The sequence below is a fragment of the Watersipora subatra genome, chromosome 6 (genome assembly GCF_963576615.1).
Source record: "Watersipora subatra chromosome 6, tzWatSuba1.1, whole genome shotgun sequence".
NCBI classification, from domain to species: Eukaryota; Metazoa; Bryozoa; class Gymnolaemata; order Cheilostomatida; family Watersiporidae; genus Watersipora; species Watersipora subatra.
Genome location: NC_088713.1, coordinates 6,555,050 through 6,574,893, shown reverse-complemented (window position 1 = coordinate 6,574,893; position 19,844 = coordinate 6,555,050). Strand labels below are relative to the sequence as shown.

The window sequence follows — 19,844 nt, the reverse complement described above, 5'->3', positions numbered from 1 at the left end:
TAAACCAACAGTGTTCGGAGAAGGCAACTGCTAGCTCAACCCTATTTGGGCGCAAACATCAGTATTAACATCCTTTTAGTTAAACAATAAATGTTATATAAGCAACTTGACATAATAGTTGATTGCTTCTAAAGTTTTTAATAAAAAATTACTACGTTTTGATAAGTTTCACGCTAGGCCTTTGTAACTGTCATTTGATGAAAGAGTTGTCTTTTCGTCACTATAACTCAAATTTTAAGGCGGTCCTTGGCGGTTATTGGCTTGACGCGAATAAGGAAATAACATGAGCGCATGTTCGGGGAGCACATGTAGCAAAAACGTTAAGTTATTTGTACAACGCTGCTATTAAGAATGTCTTCCGTCGATGTTCCTCAATATCACTACGCTTTGGTTTCTGCTGTTCCCAGTTCTTTTGCCAAACGTTCACTCAAATCAGCTGCAGAGCAACCGATTGATCTAGCATTGGCTATCAAGCAACACGATGCATATGTTGAAGGGCTTCGTCGTCTTGGCTTAAATATTTTAGAAATACCCTCGGATGAAAAGCATCCGGAAAGTCCATTAATTGCTGATACGGCGGTCGTTATAAATGGCACAGCATTAATATGTAATCCTTCTAATCGGCGTATAGGAGAGGTAATACTAACGGTTGCATAGTAGCAATGTATAAATTTGACAAAAGTAACTTATAAATAGGATGGAGATAGGTTATTTTATTATAATAACCTGGTTATGTATTAATTTTTAGTATTTTCTATTTAGCTTTTTAAGCTTACTTGTACCATGCAACAATTCTGTAGACTATTACCTATAAAGTCACGTATACTAAACGTTTGATACTAAGCAGAATATACCGATAGTGTAAAACGTGTTTTTCCGCAAGAACTGGTAAACAAACCTTTAAAGGAATATTAACAGCAACTAATTAAAATACTTGTTATAATTTAGCGTTCGAGGACATGGTTGATTTCTAGTTTTTTAAATGATTTCAAGTCAATAAGAATATAATGTAAAGAAGTGTACGATAGCTTCAAAACGCAGAGAGTAATGTCTTCTTTATGTGGATAGAAAGAAGATTTAAATTTCTAATCGTGATCTACAAAAAGCTGGGGTAAAAGCAATACTATGGAATAATTTGGAAAATACGGTAGTGTACAAATGATTGTATTATTTAGATTTTTGGACACGTAGTTCATGATTTATCAAAGAAAAACAATTAGATAGACAGTATCTAGAAGTACAAGATCATTGATATTGTAGTAGACACTAAAGTCACTGCTTTGATAAGGCCAATTGGCTTTTGAACTGAAATTTGAGACATGAACTAGACTGGTACGAAGAGTTCTTTGAAGGTTTTCGGAGTTGATATAGTAAGGAATAGTCATCAGGAAATGATAACATGACAGTGTTTTGTAGTTGTGCAGCCATTGAAGGTATGGTTATTAGTTATTACACTACAGCCAACCCTTAACATTCAAAATTCATTTCAATATTTGCTTGCATCAAAACTGTCATGTTGGATCAATTGTTCTTATAAAAGTACATCGTATCCTTTTTAGCTTATTTTACAACAAGCCAACCAACTTAATGGCGAAGTCTTCAGGCAATTACATATAGCATTAAAACAAATAGGTTATTTGAAATCTCATCAAAACTAAAGGTGTAAAAATCAATTATGCGGAAAAAGCTATATAAGTAAAGTAGAAAATGATAAAACAAAGGTTTTTTATTGTCAGTTATTTTTGCAGTTGAAAACAAGCAAGTTGAGGTGTGGTCGTCACAATGTAAGTGCTTATATAGATGTTGCAAAGAAGATATATGAATTTAAACTATCATTTTTAATTCTATATATTTTGCGTATTACATTATATATCGATTTTTTAAATTTTCAGTTAATATTAAGCCTGGCGTTGCGTGGTTTTATTTTTCTTTCTCAATCAAATTTGAACACAACTTTTTGCCCTGCTTTCATACTAACAATCCATAAAAGCTTCCATGAAATGTTCACAGATTGTTGCTATGAAATAACAACTTCCATTCTTAATGCATAAAAAACACATTTTTGAGTTTTTCTTATCAGGTTGGTGCTTAAGAAGCTCGTTCACTAGAACCAGACGGACCCTTAAAACAAAATATTTTAGCGACTTGGTAGAAGGCACAGAGCATATGCTTGTGAAGTTTGGATGAAATTGACCAGAAAATGTAAAAATACAACATGTTTACGATGACACATTGACAAAGTGATTTATTAAACCATAACTGTCACGTACAAATTTTATCGTATTTTCTAGGTAAATCAGCCACGCTGATTCCGATTTTGCACTCAAAATAAAGATTGGTCCACTAACCTTCAAAATCATTTAGGCTTTTTTAAAGCGTTTTAATATCCGTTTCAAAAACAACACAATTGGCATTACAAGCTTCGCCCATAAATATGTGATGAAACCTAGCTTTTTCAGGAACGGAAGTTAGGAATGTTTAGTCCGATTTAGAATAATAGAGATTGGTGTCTTAAAATCCATTTTTATCTAAATCTAGCCTGTAAAATAATCTCAGTCTTTTATAAAAGGTATATAAACTATTTAAAATTGCTTGTAGCTTGTTACATGATGTTTAAACAGACTGAACGCCGATAAAAATGAGCTCAAAAAGCGCGGTTTTATCACAAGCTAGCGATGTTATCGCGCTTTTTTAAATATGCAATTTTAAATTTCTCATCACTGTTCTTCTTGTGACAGCTAATAAATAAAATGGAACAAATAATTATTTCAAAGAATCGTTTTTGGGTATGGCTGCTGCGATTTATTAGTTTGTTGTTTGGATTGTAAGTTTAAGTATTGGTTTTTCTTTTTTTCATCAATATCATCATTAGCGATATATAGTCTTCTTGTGATCCATGATTTTTAAATCTAAAAATAAAAGTATCTAGTAATATTATTTTAGCAATGTAATTATATTATTTAGTCGAACTAAACTATGCGGAAGGGAATCTAAAATGTATCTATGGAAATCTATGTTCACTGATCTAAAACTTAAGGAAACTCCACACATAGTATGTTGGAAATTATTCCATAATTCAAGAAAAATGTCAAAAGATTATTATTTTGAGGTAATTTAAATCAAAATTCAAGTGTACAAAACTGTGAGTTTCTTTGCCGAATTTAAATTTTAAAAAATTTAAAAATAAATTTAAATTTTATATCATTTATTATGCAGAATATATTAAATTAGATTCACTCCAAAATACTTGGTAAATTTGTATAGTGATTATTGCGGTCATGGTTTAGATCCAATTAAAACTCCAGTAACTTACCTATTATTGTTATTTGGCACGCAAAGTATGCTATTTCTTCTTGAAAATAAATTTGACAAAGACGTCAGATATTCTGTTTGTTCGGGTGTTCTGTCAAAATTTTCAAACCATGAAGCTCCGAGCCATTTGATTTATTATGACACCATGTACAACCAAAATTCACTTTGGTTTTTAGTGAATTACAATGTAGAATTGATACCCTTATGGGTAGCACTAGTATAAAACATACTCCCTCAAATCAAACTCCCTCTCCTCTTATCCTTCCCTCACTCTTCAACTCCTCTTTTTTTACTGTTTTTTATTTGTCTCACCATATATGTATCTATCATTGAGCCACCCCAATGGCATCTACTTGATTGCTAACAGGGCAATATATTGGAATATTAGCAAAACGCAGGCACGAACTGATGCCATGCTAGTTAAGATCGATAGTTACTTGGATGATACAACTGTTTGGAGACACATCAACTGTCAGATCATTGAGAAAATACTGATCATTGAAGAAAATGTCAATATTATGAGTGAAGAAGCATTCAGTTTTTCAAAGCAATAAATATGGCAATTGGATGAGTGAAGAAGCATTCAGTTTTTCAAAGCAATAAATATGGCAATTGGATGAGTGAAGAAGCATTCAGTTTTTCAAAGCAATAAATATGGCAATTGGATGAGTGAAGAAGCATTCAGTTTTTCAAAGCAATAAATATGGCAATTGGATGAGTGAAGAAGCATTCAGTTTTTCAAAGCAATAAATATGGCAATTGGATGAGTGAAGAAGCATTCAGTTTTTCAAAGCAATAAATATGGCAATTGGATGAGTGAAGAAGCATTCAGTTTTTCAAAGCAATAAATATGGCAATTGAATGAGTGAAGAAGCATTCAGTTTTTCAAAGCAATAAATATGGCAATTGGATGAGTGAAGAAGCATTCAGTTTTTCAAAGCAATAAATATGGCAATTGGATGAGTGAAGAAGCATTCAGTTTTTCAAAGCAATAAATATGGCAATTGGATGAGTGAAGAAGCATTCAGTTTTTCAAAGCAATAAATATGGCAATTGGATGAGTGAAGAAGCATTCAGTTTTTCAAAGCAATAAATATGGCAATTGGATGAGTAAAAAAGCATTCAGTTTTTCAAAGCAATATATATGGCAATTGGAAAATTGAAGCAACAGAAAAATTTCGTGAATGGTAGAGCAACAAAATATAAAAGAGCTTATTCATATCTACTAACCCATATAAACTCATATCAACTGATTCATATCTACTAACCCATATAAACTCATATCAACTGATTCATATCTACTAACCCATATAAACTCATATCAACTGATTCATATCTACTAACCCATATAAACTCATATCAACTGATTCATATCTACTAACCCATATAAACTCATATCAACTGATTCATATCTACTAACCTATATAAACTCATATCAACTGATTCATATCTACTAACCTATATAAACTCATATCAACTGATTCATATCTACTAACCCATATAAACTCATATCAACTGATTCATTTCATTCATTTCAACACATAAAGATCAACTCATTCATATCAACTTGATCATTTTAACTCATTCATTACAACTCATTCACATTGACTAACTCATATCAACAGATATCAACTGATTCATTTCAACGCATAAAGATCAACTCATTCATATCGACTAACTCATATCAACTCATTCATATCGACTAACTCATATCAACTCATTCATATTGACTAACCCATATCAACACATATCAACTGATTCATTTCAACGCATAAAGATCAACTTATTCATATCAACTCGATCATTTCAACTCATTCATTACAACTCATTCATATCGACTAACTCATATCAACTCATTCATATCGACTAACTCATATCAACTCATTCATATCGACTAACTCATATCAACTCATTCATATCGACTAACCCATATCAACACATATCAACTGATTCATTTCAACGCATAAAGATCAACTTATTCATATCAACTCGATCATTTTAACTCATTCATTACAACTCATTCATACTAACTCATATCAACTCATTCATATTAATGCATTCACATCAACTCATATATATCAGCTAATTCATATCAACGCACTCGTATCAAATCATTCATATTAATTTATATCAACACATTCAAATTGACTAACTCATATCAACTCATTCATATCGATTAACTCCTATCAACTCAGTCATATTGAATAACTCGTATCAACTCATTCATGTCGACTCAAATCAACTCATTCATGTCAGTTTATTCATATTCAATCAATGTTATCCTCTGATGGTTATAAGGAGATAAAGGAAATCTGTGAAAAGCTCAATGCTTTGTTGATTAAGTTGGGAGTGCATTAATGTGTGTTTTGTTTTTCAGACTTCCATTGTTCGTAGCACACTTCTGAGTCATCTTCACCTTAGGATAGTTGAGCTACACAAAGAACAAGCCAAATTAGAGGGTACTGATGTATTATTTACAGGTCAGAACCTTATTCGTTGTTATTTAACACAATGTTAACTAACAATGATTAACAATGTTAACTAACAGAAGACCATTATTACATATAAGGTCTACTGATGGATTTATTTGTTTTATGAAAATCGGGCATCTTCTGGCACTTTCAAATATTGTGAGCCACGGGTCACGCTTAACTCTTTCACAGCAAAAAGCCTTTATAATGGCTCACCTTAGTACCTTTACAAAAACATCCATCATGGATCACTGCGTTAACGGATCCCCCCTGAATTTTGCCACAATAATTTTAAGATACCGGGTTATCATTTTGCGGAAACAAAACAAAGCAGTTAGTTTCCTTTATACTCCAGATTCGCAGCTAGATATTGCAGGTCTCCCACTTCAGATTTTCGGTTTAAGATGGATGCCAAGAAATATTTTAAACAATGTCCTAAACGCATTTCTGCTGCTCACGCTAGTGAAATTCTACAAGATCGGAGATCAAATGTTTCCTATAACATTGTTTCTTATAAGGATGTTTTTTCTGAGTCTTACATACCGGTATAATCTTCAGGTGACTCCAAAGCTCCAATGCCGTTTTTTTGCTACCAGTTGTTTTAAACTACAAAAAATATTAAATGTGGCTTCTATACTTTAGATGCATTGATCTTTTTATAGAATTTTTTGCTGATTTCAAATAATTTTTTATTAAAATTCTCGGACAAAAACTTTAGCTTCTAAAGCAAAAATACTGACTGTAAAAAGCCTGCCAAAAATTCTGGGCAAAAAAAGGGAAAACAAGAAAATTCCATAAAGTGTTCGACATTACAACTTGGTAGTGACGTGAAAACTGTTAAAAACTGAGTTCTGATAAGTTTATGACTTTAGGAGTTATCCTCTCCTTGAACTCACATAAATGATCCTATTCTTTTGACATCTCTTTTTATGTTCAACGAATTTAAAAAGGTAAACAAATATTTACCACCATGTTCCACCCTGCTTAGATAGAATCTTTTGAAACCATTTTAAACGCAGGTAAAGATGTAAATGCTTAGTGGGATTTCTTATTAGAAATTGGAAAGCCCAAGGAACTATTTTATTATAGTTAAGGATAGAATATAAAACATCAAATACGAAATCAAAAATATGGAAATAAGCAAAAAGTTATAAAGTGTAAGTTGCAACAGCTCAGCATCTATTGATATATCATCACCGCTTTTTGCTCACCATTCATTCTCTATATTATATTATTATATGTTATTTTTATATACTATTATATACGATATTATATATATATATAGTATATAATAGTATACTATATATAGGGTGTCAGGGTGGCCTAGTGGTAGCATCTTTGACTGTCAACCATGGGGTTGGTAGTTCGAGTCATGCTTGATGGTGATCTGACAAAAAGCTCTCAGCAAGCTTTCAACATTAAATTGCATTTTTCGGATCTAGACCACAACTTGGAGGCCCCGTGTACCACACTGACAACGTGGGCACGTTAAAGATCCACCTCTGTCCTTCGCACATTGGACAAGTGAAATGGCTACCTGGCTCTGTCAGACTGGACGTGTTGAAAAATGCATCCTTTCGAGTTAATCTGACAGTTCCAGAAGAGGCCTTTGGTAAGTGTTAGGACTACCCAAGGTAGCTTATAAAAAACTAGTCTTGGCGGTGTGTTTCTCTACTAGAGAAGGTGAGAACACTACCAAGCATTATCTGTCATGATAGACTATGCTTGGTAGTCATTGTCACTGCGCATAGCAGAACTATGCCATTACTATTATATATATATAATAGTATAATATATAATAGTATATATAATATTATATATAATAATATTAAATATAATAGTATATATATAATATTATATATATACTATTATATATACTATTACATATTAATATTATATATATATAATAGTATATATATTATATATATATAATAGTATATATATTATATATATATAATAGTAATAGGGGAGAGCGCTGTTTTGACAAAGTCTCATAAGTTCTCACGCAATAGATCAAACGACTTCAAAATTAGGGAAAAGATGCAGAGTATATATGACTAGCTACCACTGAAGTCATTGATGTTAAGAATCAACTGATACCAAGCCATAATGAAAAAAGTGCCCGAAAAAAACGGGGCAGGTTGATCACACATGGGGTGGGTTGAGCATTGGTGTGGGGCAGGTTGATCATACATGGGGTGGGTTGAGCATTGGTGTGGGGCAGGTTGATCATACATGGGGTGGGTTGAGCATTGGTGTGGGGCAGGTTGATCATACATGGGGTGGGTTGAGCATTGGTGTGGGGCAGGTTGATCATACATGGGGTGGGTTGAGCATTGGTGTGGGGCAGGTTGATCATACATGGGGTGGGTTGAGCATTGGTGTGGGGCAGGTTGATCATACATGGGGCAGGTTGAGCTAAACTCGAACTTGAGCGTTTTTGAAACACTCTCAACCAAATTAATGTTTTTGGTGCATTTTAGTGAATCTTAGTCATATAACTGCACATTTTCATGTGAAAACACAATAACATAAAAAAGTTAGTAGCTAATTAAACCAGGGCTACTCAAACAATAACGATAAAAACTGAATGTAAAATAATTGAACTAAAAAGTCACCAAGAAGTACCTACCCTGTGGTTTTCAGAAAAGTGAGGAATTTGCAGAACTAAACTGTTCTTTCTATGTAACAAGTAGAATTTCCAACTAACATAAGCACTTTTACAAAATCTATGTATAAAGTGAAAGTGAACATAAAACATCGAGATGCAAGAAAGTTAAAAACTTTCAGTGTTTGTTAATGAATGAGCACCCCTGTTTTTCACAAGTTAGTAAGCAGATAAACTAAGACGGTTCTGCATGTCCATGCAATAACTATGTGTAACAAAACAATGACTGTCATTTATGAGTAGTTTAGTCGGCATCAACATCCTCAGGGAATTTCACAAATAGATTACATACAATTGCTTCTGGGAGAACTCTCATAACCTCAGAGCCAACAACCGAATCTTCTTCTTCCGTTGTAAAATTTTTGCTGGCGGTTACTTTTTTCTGGAAGGTTACGAACAGATCTCCATCATTTTTTATCATAGCCACTACCGATAAATACTTCTTCTATCGGTTTCGTGTTTTACCGTATACCTTGACCAACACATAGTCGCCAACTCTTACATTGAAATTTGGGATAGCATCAGTCTCCTCATCTGTTAGGTTAGGTCACTCTATATCTGGTTCTGTATCTGATGACTCAAGAACTTTTGATTTCTTGCTTCTCTTCCCTTTATTTTTTCAACTGAGCAACTGGCTGGTCAAGCCCTTTGTGCTGCCTCAGCCTCTAGCTTCTTTAGGGTGTCAGTCAGTAAGGGTGTTCGACATCTGTTACGCTCCCATTTTTTGGGGGGCCAGCTTTGGGCGCTGGAAATAGATCCAAGAGAGAAACATTTATCGCTCCGGTCTTCACCAGTCATTATCTCTATTTACTTTTTAAGTACAGTAGATGTTGAGATTAGAATTCAAAATTTTAGATGTTGAGGCGACAGGCGTATCGTATTTGTAACACCTACCTGATGTTATATATGCATTATCCGGCTCAGGTCTGTCCATGATTTCTGCTGCTACAAAATCAGGCTCCATAAAGTACCAGAATTTAAAAGGTCTATTCCTGTGGTTTGAAACCCTGACAGAATATTCCGAGGGGTCATGGTGTTTATTGCAGCATCCTTTATGAACTCACTAACATTGAAAATCTGTATGGTTTGGCCATGGTTATTGCGCATCCAATCATCAGCTGCTTGGTTATAGTATGATTTGAGCGGTCCATATATCGAAACGTCTAGGTGTTTGAGTTGATGACTTGTATGGGGTGGTATTGTGAGCATTACTATTCCATTCTCTTTAGCCCTTAAGATCGCCTGATTGCTACCATGAAATGAGTGATTATCGAGAATCAAGAGGATTGACATAATGACCAAGTGCATAATTAATGATAGAATTTGAGAACTATTTTCTAGCTAAGCATACTTTATTGTCACCACACAGGTAGAGAAGAGAGAGAGACTAAGTAAATGAGCATTACTATAACATGTGAAGAGTCACTAACATATGAACAAAAGGGCAAGCAACACTAACAAACAGCTGTGTAAAAAAAGGTTCAAAACTGGACATCAATAATTAAGAGAGAAGGCTGTTTCTAAATGCTAGACCACCGACTGTGAACTATAAGATTACAAACAAGTCTTATAACAGTTACTTTATCTTATTTCAGGTAATATGGCCTCCAGTGTTACTGAAAACATAAATTTGTTTGCCTATATCATGGGTTTTATCTTAGGACACCTATCTGGTGGTTAATTGTCTTGATACAATAATCTTTTGCATGCATATATACATGGCTAGTAGAGCAGTTATCTTTATGATCATATCAGTCGATCATGGGCTACCTTATGGGAACATTATAATTGTTCATGAACAATAAAATACCAAGGGGCAAGTTGATCACTGCTCAACCTGTCCTAAAATGCAAATGATCAACCTGCCCCAATGTGCCATTTTTAAAATTTTCATAATTTACAAAACCTACATTGAAACTAGGTATGCACTATTTCGGCATGTTAAAACATGTATCTTGCTAAAGTAAATTGTAGCATATGAATGTTCAACAATGAGTATTGTGTCCAGTATTGGATACCCAGTCAGCATCAAATATGAGATCCAAAGGTGTAAAAACAGAAAAAATGCTTTAATTTTTTTACCTCATGTCTTCATTTGCTGAGTTGACCTTTACCTTTTCCTTAAAGGTTTTTCACTATACTGATAGAATAATTGATGAGATAAACATTATACCTGCTGCAAGAAATCCAATGATCAACCTGCCCCAATGATCTATCTGCCCCAGTCTCCCCTATATATCAATATATAACATACAGTCAAACATGGATAACTCGTCCACGGATAGTTCGAACACATGGTTAATTCGAACATTTCCTTTGGTCCGTTCCCACGTAATGATAAATTGCTATAGATAACTCGAACTCAACACTGTTAATTCGAACTGTTTTTTTGCCCAACGGCTACCGAAACGGTTGTTATCGCTTTAGAAAATCACTTTATTCAAAGCCATAGAGGTAAACTTCATCTTTTCGTAATTCATAAGCGTCGTTATTACCACCATCGGCAAAATATTTTTGTCAACGACTTTTCTAAAAGTTTGGTGAAATTTTATTTATACTGCGATACGATGAATAGCACGGGCTAGCCGGGTCACGCGCGCAAGGATTTTCGCCACGCACATACAAAACAAAAATCGCATGTTGTTTTGGATGTGCGTGGCGAAAATTCTTGAGTGCGTGACCCGGCTAGCCCGTGATGAATAGTTTTCCGACGTTGATTCCGTGTTGAATCAACGTCGAAATGTTGAATGTTTAAAACGTCTTAAAAATTTTGTAATTAAACGTATACGTTGTCTGAGCTACAAAAAACTATTCATCGTTTGTCCTAAACACAGATTACGTGTGTACATTCAATAAGTATCTATTAAAAAAGCGTGAGTGATATAGAATGTACGGTAAAATCTCGTAAAACTTCTAATTGAACTGCCTCGGAGTGTTTCTCTTAACGAATCCCAGGTAAAGTAAGGTAATCTGCATAAACTTCAAGAAAAAACGGCAAAATTGATCGTGGGTAAAACCCCAAAAGAAAAAAATGTCTTTTCTTTTGAGCATTTCGACAACGATCAAGTTTTGCCAATGTCAATCTGAAAAGCGTCCTGGCAATAACATCACCTCAAACAACAAACCAATCTCAAGTGATAGAAAAATCTCTATACTTTTTTATGAAGACGTTTTAAACTTTACATTAGAAGCATTTAATTTGAAACAAGCCATTTGTGCTTTTGATTTATATTATAGTTTGTATATGTACATGTATCTACTAATAAATAAGTAAACATATGGACTTGTGACAGTGCTCTGATAACTTGAACGCTCTGATAATTCGAACACTTTTGCTCGGTCCCTTGAAGTTCGAGTTATCCATGTTTGACTGTATATAATTTATTTGTACATATAATATATACATATAATATATATTATGAAGTCCAAGCTACACCTGTAATACGCAAGTGCATTCTCTGGATTATATTACAGAAGTTGAAATATAGTCTGAAAGCCAATAAAGATAACTTTAATTTACTCACATATTGTTTAAAAAATAATTACAATACATTTGGAAAATAGTTTAAATATTCTGGTGTTAAAATTTGGGCTTATACATGTTCTTTACAAAATCAGTTTTTATTTTGTGGATTTTCCCTTATTGAGGACGTTGGTCCCCACTAATGATGAAAAGTGGGGAATTACTGTATGTCCTAAATAGTAATAGGTCATCTGTTTTTATTCTTCTATATATAGATCTCAGAGCATGTGTGTGCGTGATTCGGTTTGTCCAGCCATAGCTTATGAAATATTGGAATGAAGAATGTGTATCGCAGAACATTTGATCTCGGAACCTCCTGTTCCCCAAACAATATGCTAAACCATTGAGCTACGCAAGATTGATAGATTCGTTGAGCGATATATTTCGCTATGTGGGTGAAAATACGTATACCGCTCTGCGTTACGGTCCCACATCATTTTATGCTTGCTCTCATGGCTCTTATTAGTAGGTTCATTCAAATTAACCATTGGCAATGTGCCAGGCTAATGGCAAGTAGCAGACCACTACCTTACCTGGCACTGTTTTATTAGCTGTTTTTAATACCCGTCCAACGCTGGGCATTCTTCTAGTAAACAAATAAAATGAAAAGATTGTGTATATTTAAATACAACATTGAGTATAACCTTGATAAAAGCAGAACATAAGTGGTAGTGAGTGTTACTAGGTAGATAATGTAGCAGATGGCCAGTCACTATAGCAAGATAATTGAGGTTGGCCTTGACCTTCACTGCTGCTCATGCAGCGAATCATAACAAACTACTATAAATGATTCCGTAAAATGAAGCTGTCAAAAGGTCAAGTAAAGGTGCCCACTTATGACCTGGCAATTATATGATGGAAATGTTTTGACAAGGTTAGGCCACTCCGAGATGATATGCAATCGCGTGTTTTTCGTGCAGCAGTTTTCAACGTGTGATACGGAGTGCAGGCGATTCCTATCTTGTCTAGCCAATTGCTCTGGAAATAAAGCGATGAGTTGTATTTGATGCATTGTATTGTGCATCTTTAGGAAAGGAAATAATAGTGGGTATCGGAGAGTTCACGAACAAGGAAGGAGCTCAGTGTGTGGCAGAGGCATTCCCGGAGTACGCAGTCTCTATAGTGACGCTGCCAAAAGAGGTGCGACACTTGCAGCAGGTGATGACTATGGCAGGGCCTGATATCATCTTAGTGCCTCGTGGGAATGTAGGCCAGTCTTGTCTTCGGGTAAGTGTTGTCCTCTCCTATTATTGATAAGATTGGCAAGGTTATGTGAATGCCTACTACTGTACATTGTTATGTTGGAACCATGAAAAGAGCTTAAAATAAGCTCAGTCCACTTTTTGAAAGGATATGATAGTATTTACTGAATTAAATTGCTCAATGTATTAAACTATATACAGGCTTATGTAAGTAATGAAGACAATTTGTTGATGGCCAATAAATAACTGCATGCTGTGTCTATATATATATATAAATCTCAAAGTCCATCAATCGGTGTGTTCAACTATAGCTATTAAAATCTAGGAATAATAGATTCGCCTCATGCTGGAATTGATCTCGAAACCTCTCGTTCACCAGACGATAACCTAACCAATTGAGCTACGCGAGATGCAATGAATTCATCAGGCGATATGAGTCGCTGTCGGTTAAAATATGCATAGCATTCTGCTTTACGCGATGTCACTAAAGCTTGCTCTCACAGCTCTTATTAGTAAGTTTAGCAATATGGATAGTAGTTGACTCAAATTAGCCATTAGCAATGTGCCGGGCTAATGGCAAGTGGCATACAACTACATTACCTGCCACAGGTTATTAGCTATTTTTTAACTCATTCGCACCCAGGCGCGAGTTAACTCGCATATTTATAACGTTGCTATGCACCCAACGCGAGTTAACTCGCGTCTGAAATTTGCCAACTCCTTGCATCGTTATTTCTCAACTATAAAAACATATTTTTGATTAGTTAGAAAGAAAAATTTCTGGCCAATCAGACAAACTTTAAAATATGCCTCTATGACGTCTCCGGCGAAAGTTATAACCAAATTAGTACACCCATCTCAGTTTCTACCCAAACCGGAAATCATCATGCCGACTTGAAATTTTATCGTTTGTGATAATTTTTTTTCAATTCAAGAAGTAAATATGCAGATTCAGAAGTAGTAAGACATTGAAAGACTGCATAAATCAAATCAAAACATTATTTTTAGTGTTTCAAAGTTTTTATTAGCTTTTACTTTTGCCAATTTGAATCGTTATGCTCGAATAAAAATGCACTCTTCACGCTGCCAGCCGTAGTCGGACTAACGTTATCTTTCAGTTTCGATAGGATCATATTGATTCTTAGAGCTGTCTATAAAGTCTGAAAAGTCAAGAACAGAGTTATTGAACATGTTTTTATTATTTGAAACATTTTCATGATGTTTTATTTGAGTTATATTGGCATATAGATTTGCTATGATTTTGTTTGAAGGATGATGCTCGAGAGGAAAAGTTCGAAGTTAGAGGTTCATGATTTTCATGTTCATGACTAACTGCATATGTACAAATAATAATCATAAAAATGTATTGTCTGTAATAAATGAGTAATTTCAGTCAAACTTTGTACATTTTGTAATTTTTATGTTGCAAATCTAACTTTGTTTCAGCAAATGACAATTTTTTCAAAATTGGAAATTTCCTGAAACTACCTTCTTTGAGGCACGGATCTACATAAAAGGGATACAAGGTGTTTATATGAATGTAATATATTTTGAAAGAGGAGACTTGGTTGGTTCTTTTGAAATTTGATTGAATAAATTATCTCAAGTCTGTCTCTTGTAGTAGTAATTTGAATTACGACAATTTTCTGAAAAATTAGCGGTTTCTGGGGCTATAATCGCCTAGAAATTCGTCGGGTGCGAATGAGTTAATCCCCGTGCAACGCCGGACATTCCTCTATTCTGTAGATATTAATATCCATTCAGTATATAAAGAGACATTAAATTTTTTCTTTTGGAGGTCCGGTGAGGTTACTATTCAAATCCACTTTGAGAACTCGCCCGACTTGACACTTTACGTTATATGAACTTTTTACGTAGTACGAAGCAAAAACTTTACATAAATTCTTTACGTTATCTGGAATTTACGTTATTGGAGGTATAGTTATAGGAGCGTCTACTGTAACAGGCTAGTTTGTTATCACTCATGATGATCTCTCACGGCTCACCGGCCCGTTTGGTTACTAGCTGTCAGTAAAAAGAGCTTTCTATTGCTTTCAAGTTGAAGCCTGACAAAGTACGCTATAGTTTAGCAAATTCAGGTGTAGCCTGACGATACCGAAAACAGACGATACCAGATATACTGAAAACGATGCATAGGTAAAGGTCGCAATAGAGATACGGAGTTAGTCTCACTTTAGCTAGGTAACTTTAAATTAATATAACTTAATTAATAATTAATAAAATTATTTTTTTAGTGGAATGATTTTTGGAATTGATGCACCTTTTTGTTGATTTTACTAGCTGCAGCTTGCTTGTAGCGTGTTTCCTGTTACATTAGCTTTATTTCCATGGCTAAACTCAGTAAAGAGGCATGTGTGAGATCACCCGAGGATTTACATTATGGCTTGTTAACACCTTGGTTATTATGAATGGCCGATGAGGGGCCATTGAGATATATCACTTATTTTATTTTACATGTTTTACTGGCCGTGACACATTTGCACGCAGGATAATTGGTCTAACGACATTGGTCTAATTCAAAGTGGTTCAAATCTAATTCGTCTAAAATCTACTCGTCTATTTCCTAATTGGTCCAATGACACGACTTGTTTAAAACTAACTCGTACAAAGATATGATTGATTCCATTTCTGTAGGAATGATTTGTGTCAAAATGGAGTCTCCTATATTAGAATTTCTATGAGCACTGGCACATAATCTAAAATTGTGAGCTAGCAATATACTTATGATACTGTTTATCAAATTAAATTTTTATTTCTTTTTTGCATTTAGAAAAATTTTTTGTACACAGCAAGTACCCAAATTTACATTAAACCGCTAAAATTTCTTCTGCCTTAACTTGTGTACTGAATACAAGTCTGTGGTGTAAGTTGTCGTATTTTTATCTTGGTTTTTACACCAATTTTAGACTAATCGTCATTACATGTAGATCAAATAATATATTGGACGAATCGGTTTTATGTCTGTGGATGAATTTCGGCTATTACACCAGTTGATATTAGACCAATCATAACGAATCCTGGCAATTATAAGGGGCGCATAATACGGTCATATACAAGTTGCCAGCCCCTCACAATCTTGGCTTAGATTGAAGTACCAAAACTGCTGGGGTTTGTTTACAGTAGATAAGTACATGTGTGGCAATGAGTCAACAAAAAACTAGCCTGAGATCTTCATAAACATGTTAATGTTTATGAAGATCTCAGGCCGCAATTAACTACAACAATAGGCTACAGAAAACTACAGTAAACTACAATAATGAAATGCTTGCTTCATATTGAACTTATTTGGTGCAGTCTAAAATATTTTATTGGGTTCACTCACAGGTAATCGATTATGTAATTACTGTCTTGATCGTACATGTATATCAGTGAAGAGGTGAGGTGTAGAGGACAACTCCAAGTTTAGGTATATATGTGGGACTAGATGAACGCTTGTTGTGTAATCCATTTCATTATGGATAATTTTTAATAAGGAATCTTCAAGAGCCTATTGTGAATCAGAAAAATCATAATTTGAGTGTCAATGAGTATCATGTGTGCGTCTACCTGCAGGAGGTGATCGCTCGGTCAACCTTTACGTACAGAGTCACCAGGGTGGAGGAAAGAGAAGCTGCCAACTGTCTCTATGTCAATGGAGTTATCCTCCATCTTGATCATAGCTCTATTCCTGATTCTTACCCAGTGAGTTGTTTATCGATTCTTCTACATACTTCAATCACTTTTCTCACCTGTGTTTGTCTCCCCTCGTAATTTGGTCTATAATGTAATTTTAAAAGGCTGTCAGATAACCAAGATGAACTTACACAAAATTTGGGTAGATTTTATTAGAAAGTATCAGTGTGTTTCTATCATTTGCGATTTTTGTGATGTTTGAGGTGATCTGACTGCCAGAATGTTTCAAGATTAAAATTGACGAAATTTGATCGCGATTACAACGCTCAGGTCGATCAAAAGTGTGATTATGCCATCTATAGTTGCAACGTGACCGACAAAATACAGAGGCGTAACGCTCCAACTTGAACGCAATAGCTGACATCAACTATCGCATCGATAACAGATAGTGACGTCAGTTTGCACGTATTTTTCTTCTGAGTATTTTAATCGCAATCAACTTTATTGATTTTAATCTTGAAACATCCTGGCAGTCAGATCACCTCAAACATCAAAAAACAATCGCAAATTATAGAAAAATACCGACATTTTCTAATAAAATGTACAAAAAGCTTGCTAAAGCTCATCTTGAATACCATGTTTTCAACGCTTTTCTTTCTCATTTTAGAATCCATTTTAGAATGTATAGACCATAACATTTGAAGTAGTAACAATTCCTTCTTTCTCGCTCGCAGGTTCTGGAATCCAAGTTTGACAATCGGTTAGCTATAGAATATTCTGAGCTACTAAAGGGAGGTTCTTTTCTCTCTGCTGGAGCAATCCTTGTTTGTAAGCCTAGTAGCTTCAGCCCAACTTTTCAGACATCCCTCGTGAAGGGCCACCACGAGCTTTAGCGCAGCCCCTCAGCTGTTCATAACCCGGAATCTTACCCGAGTCTTCTCATAGCTCTAGTTAGCTAACATTGGATTTGTCTTCTCCACATTTTGACTGGTTATACAAATACACATTCTATGGCAAATTTATATATTTACCTCTTTGGTTTTGTTCTTTTTTGAAGGATTTCAAGTCTAGTCAGTTTGATGTATTTAATGTTAGCAATTGCATTCATTTTGTTTAGCAAACATACTTTTTATTAGAGGAGTTGTCATGTCTTGCGTTGTTTGCAATTTCAGTGTGTTATTTGGCCTAGAGGTAGGTTAAATTGTAAGATTTGGCCCATTGTCCTGTCATAATGGTTAAAAGGTTTGTTCATTCTGGTTCATTTCTTTTTCATTGTATGTTTTGTTTTATTTAGTTTCATTTGGATCCATTCTGTTAAATATTATTTTCATAGAGATATCCTCTCTCGTGTAGTCCTTGTTTTTAGTTTTATGATTAATTTTTCATTATATGTTCAGTCTTATTTTGTGCTAAGAGCGATTTTATTTTAGAGTTATAAACATTAAGTTCAAAGAAAGTTCGAGACATTTTGGAATGGATTAAATTTAATGCGTGAACACAGAAGGTCTCTTTCGTAAACTCTTTTACATCCATCATCAGCATGCACACTTCGCATGTTTTGACAGATTACCTGGTGATGCTAAGTATCAGTCTACAGCTAAAGCCTTATTGTATCAGAACACTACAACATATCGACACTATTCTTTCAGTATATCTTATATCTATATACAAGTATATATTTCTCAAAGTCTGTCCGAAATCGAAAGTCGAAATCCGGCTATTTATCTTAAAATCTTGATACAAATATTCCGTACCGAAAAGGATTCAATTTTTGACCAAGCCGTTCACAAGTCTCATGCCTAGCCCACTGGACTATGGAAGCCAAGTTGCCAGTGCCAATATAAGGGTTATATCAGAGCAATACCTAACTGCTTTACGTATGACGTGGGTCATAGCATAACGTCACGATAAGCTGTTGCTTACATTATTAAACTGCCTAATAGCAAAACTCTCACTACAGTCAAACATGGATAACTCGTCCACGGATAGCTCAAACACATGGTTAATTCGAACGGTTTCTTTGGTCCGTTCCCGCGTAATGATAAATTGCTATAGATAACTCGAACTCAACACTGTTAATTCGAAATGTTTTTTGCCCAACGGCTACCGAAACGGTTGTTATCGCTTTAGAAAATCACTTTATTCAAAGCCATAGAGGTAAACTTCATCTTTTCGTAATTCATAAGCGTCGTTATTACCACCATCGGCAAAATATTTTTGTCAACGACTTTTCTAAAGGTTTGGTGAAATTTGATTTATACTGCTATATGATGAATAGCACGGGCTAGCCGGGTCACGCGCGCAAGGATTTTCGCCACGCACATACAAAACAAAAATCGCATGTTGTTTTTGTTGTGTATGTGCGTGGCGAAAATCCTTGAGTGCGTGACCCGGCTAGCCCGTGATGAATAGTTTTCCGACGTTCATTCCGTGTTGAATCAACGTCGGAATGTTGAATGTTTAAAACGTCTTAAAAACTTGTAATTAAACGTATACGTTGTCTTAGCTACAAAAAACTATTCATCGTTTGACCTAAACACAGAATGCGTGTGTACATTCAATAAGTATCTATTAAAAAAGCGTGAGTGATATAGAATGTACCGTAAAACCTCGTAAAACTCCTAATTGAACTGCCTCGGAGTGTTGCTCTTAACGAATCCCAGGTAAAGTAAGGTAATCTTTGCATAAACTTCAAGAAAAAACGGGAAAATTGATCGTGGGTAAAACCCCAAAAGAAAAGAATGTCTTTTCTTTTGAGCATTTCAACAACGATCAAGTTTTGCCAATGTCAATCTGAAAAACGTCCTGGCAATAACATCACCTCAAACAACAAACCAATCTCAAGTGATAGAAAAATCTATACTTTTTCATAAAAACGTTTTAAACTTTACATTAGAAGCATTTAATTTGAAACAAGCCATTTGTGCTTTTGATTTATATTATAGTTTGTATATGTACATGTATCTACTAATAAATAAGTAAATATATGGACTTGTGACAGTGCTCTGATAACTTGAACGCTCTGATAATTCGAA

At 34.7% G+C, this 19,844-nt stretch overlaps 1 protein-coding gene across 2 annotated transcripts; it reads left to right on the top strand.

The window, feature by feature from the left end:
- The first annotated feature begins 319 nt into the window (after window positions 1–319).
- On the top strand, window positions 320–18,264 carry LOC137398647 (N(G),N(G)-dimethylarginine dimethylaminohydrolase 1-like). 2 transcript variants are annotated; one of them, XM_068084826.1, is made up of 5 exons: window positions 320–636; window positions 5,690–5,792; window positions 13,005–13,201; window positions 16,750–16,878; window positions 17,544–18,264. In XM_068084826.1, exons 1-5 carry the CDS (start codon window positions 352–354, stop codon window positions 17,700–17,702), a joined length of 873 nt encoding a protein of 290 aa, XP_067940927.1. In that variant the 5' UTR covers window positions 320–351; the 3' UTR covers window positions 17,703–18,264. The 2 variants fall into 2 exon arrangements, with proteins under 2 accessions (XP_067940927.1, XP_067940928.1); XM_068084827.1 differs by having other exon boundaries at window positions 5,690–5,807.
- Window positions 18,265–19,844: the final 1,580 nt, after the last annotated feature.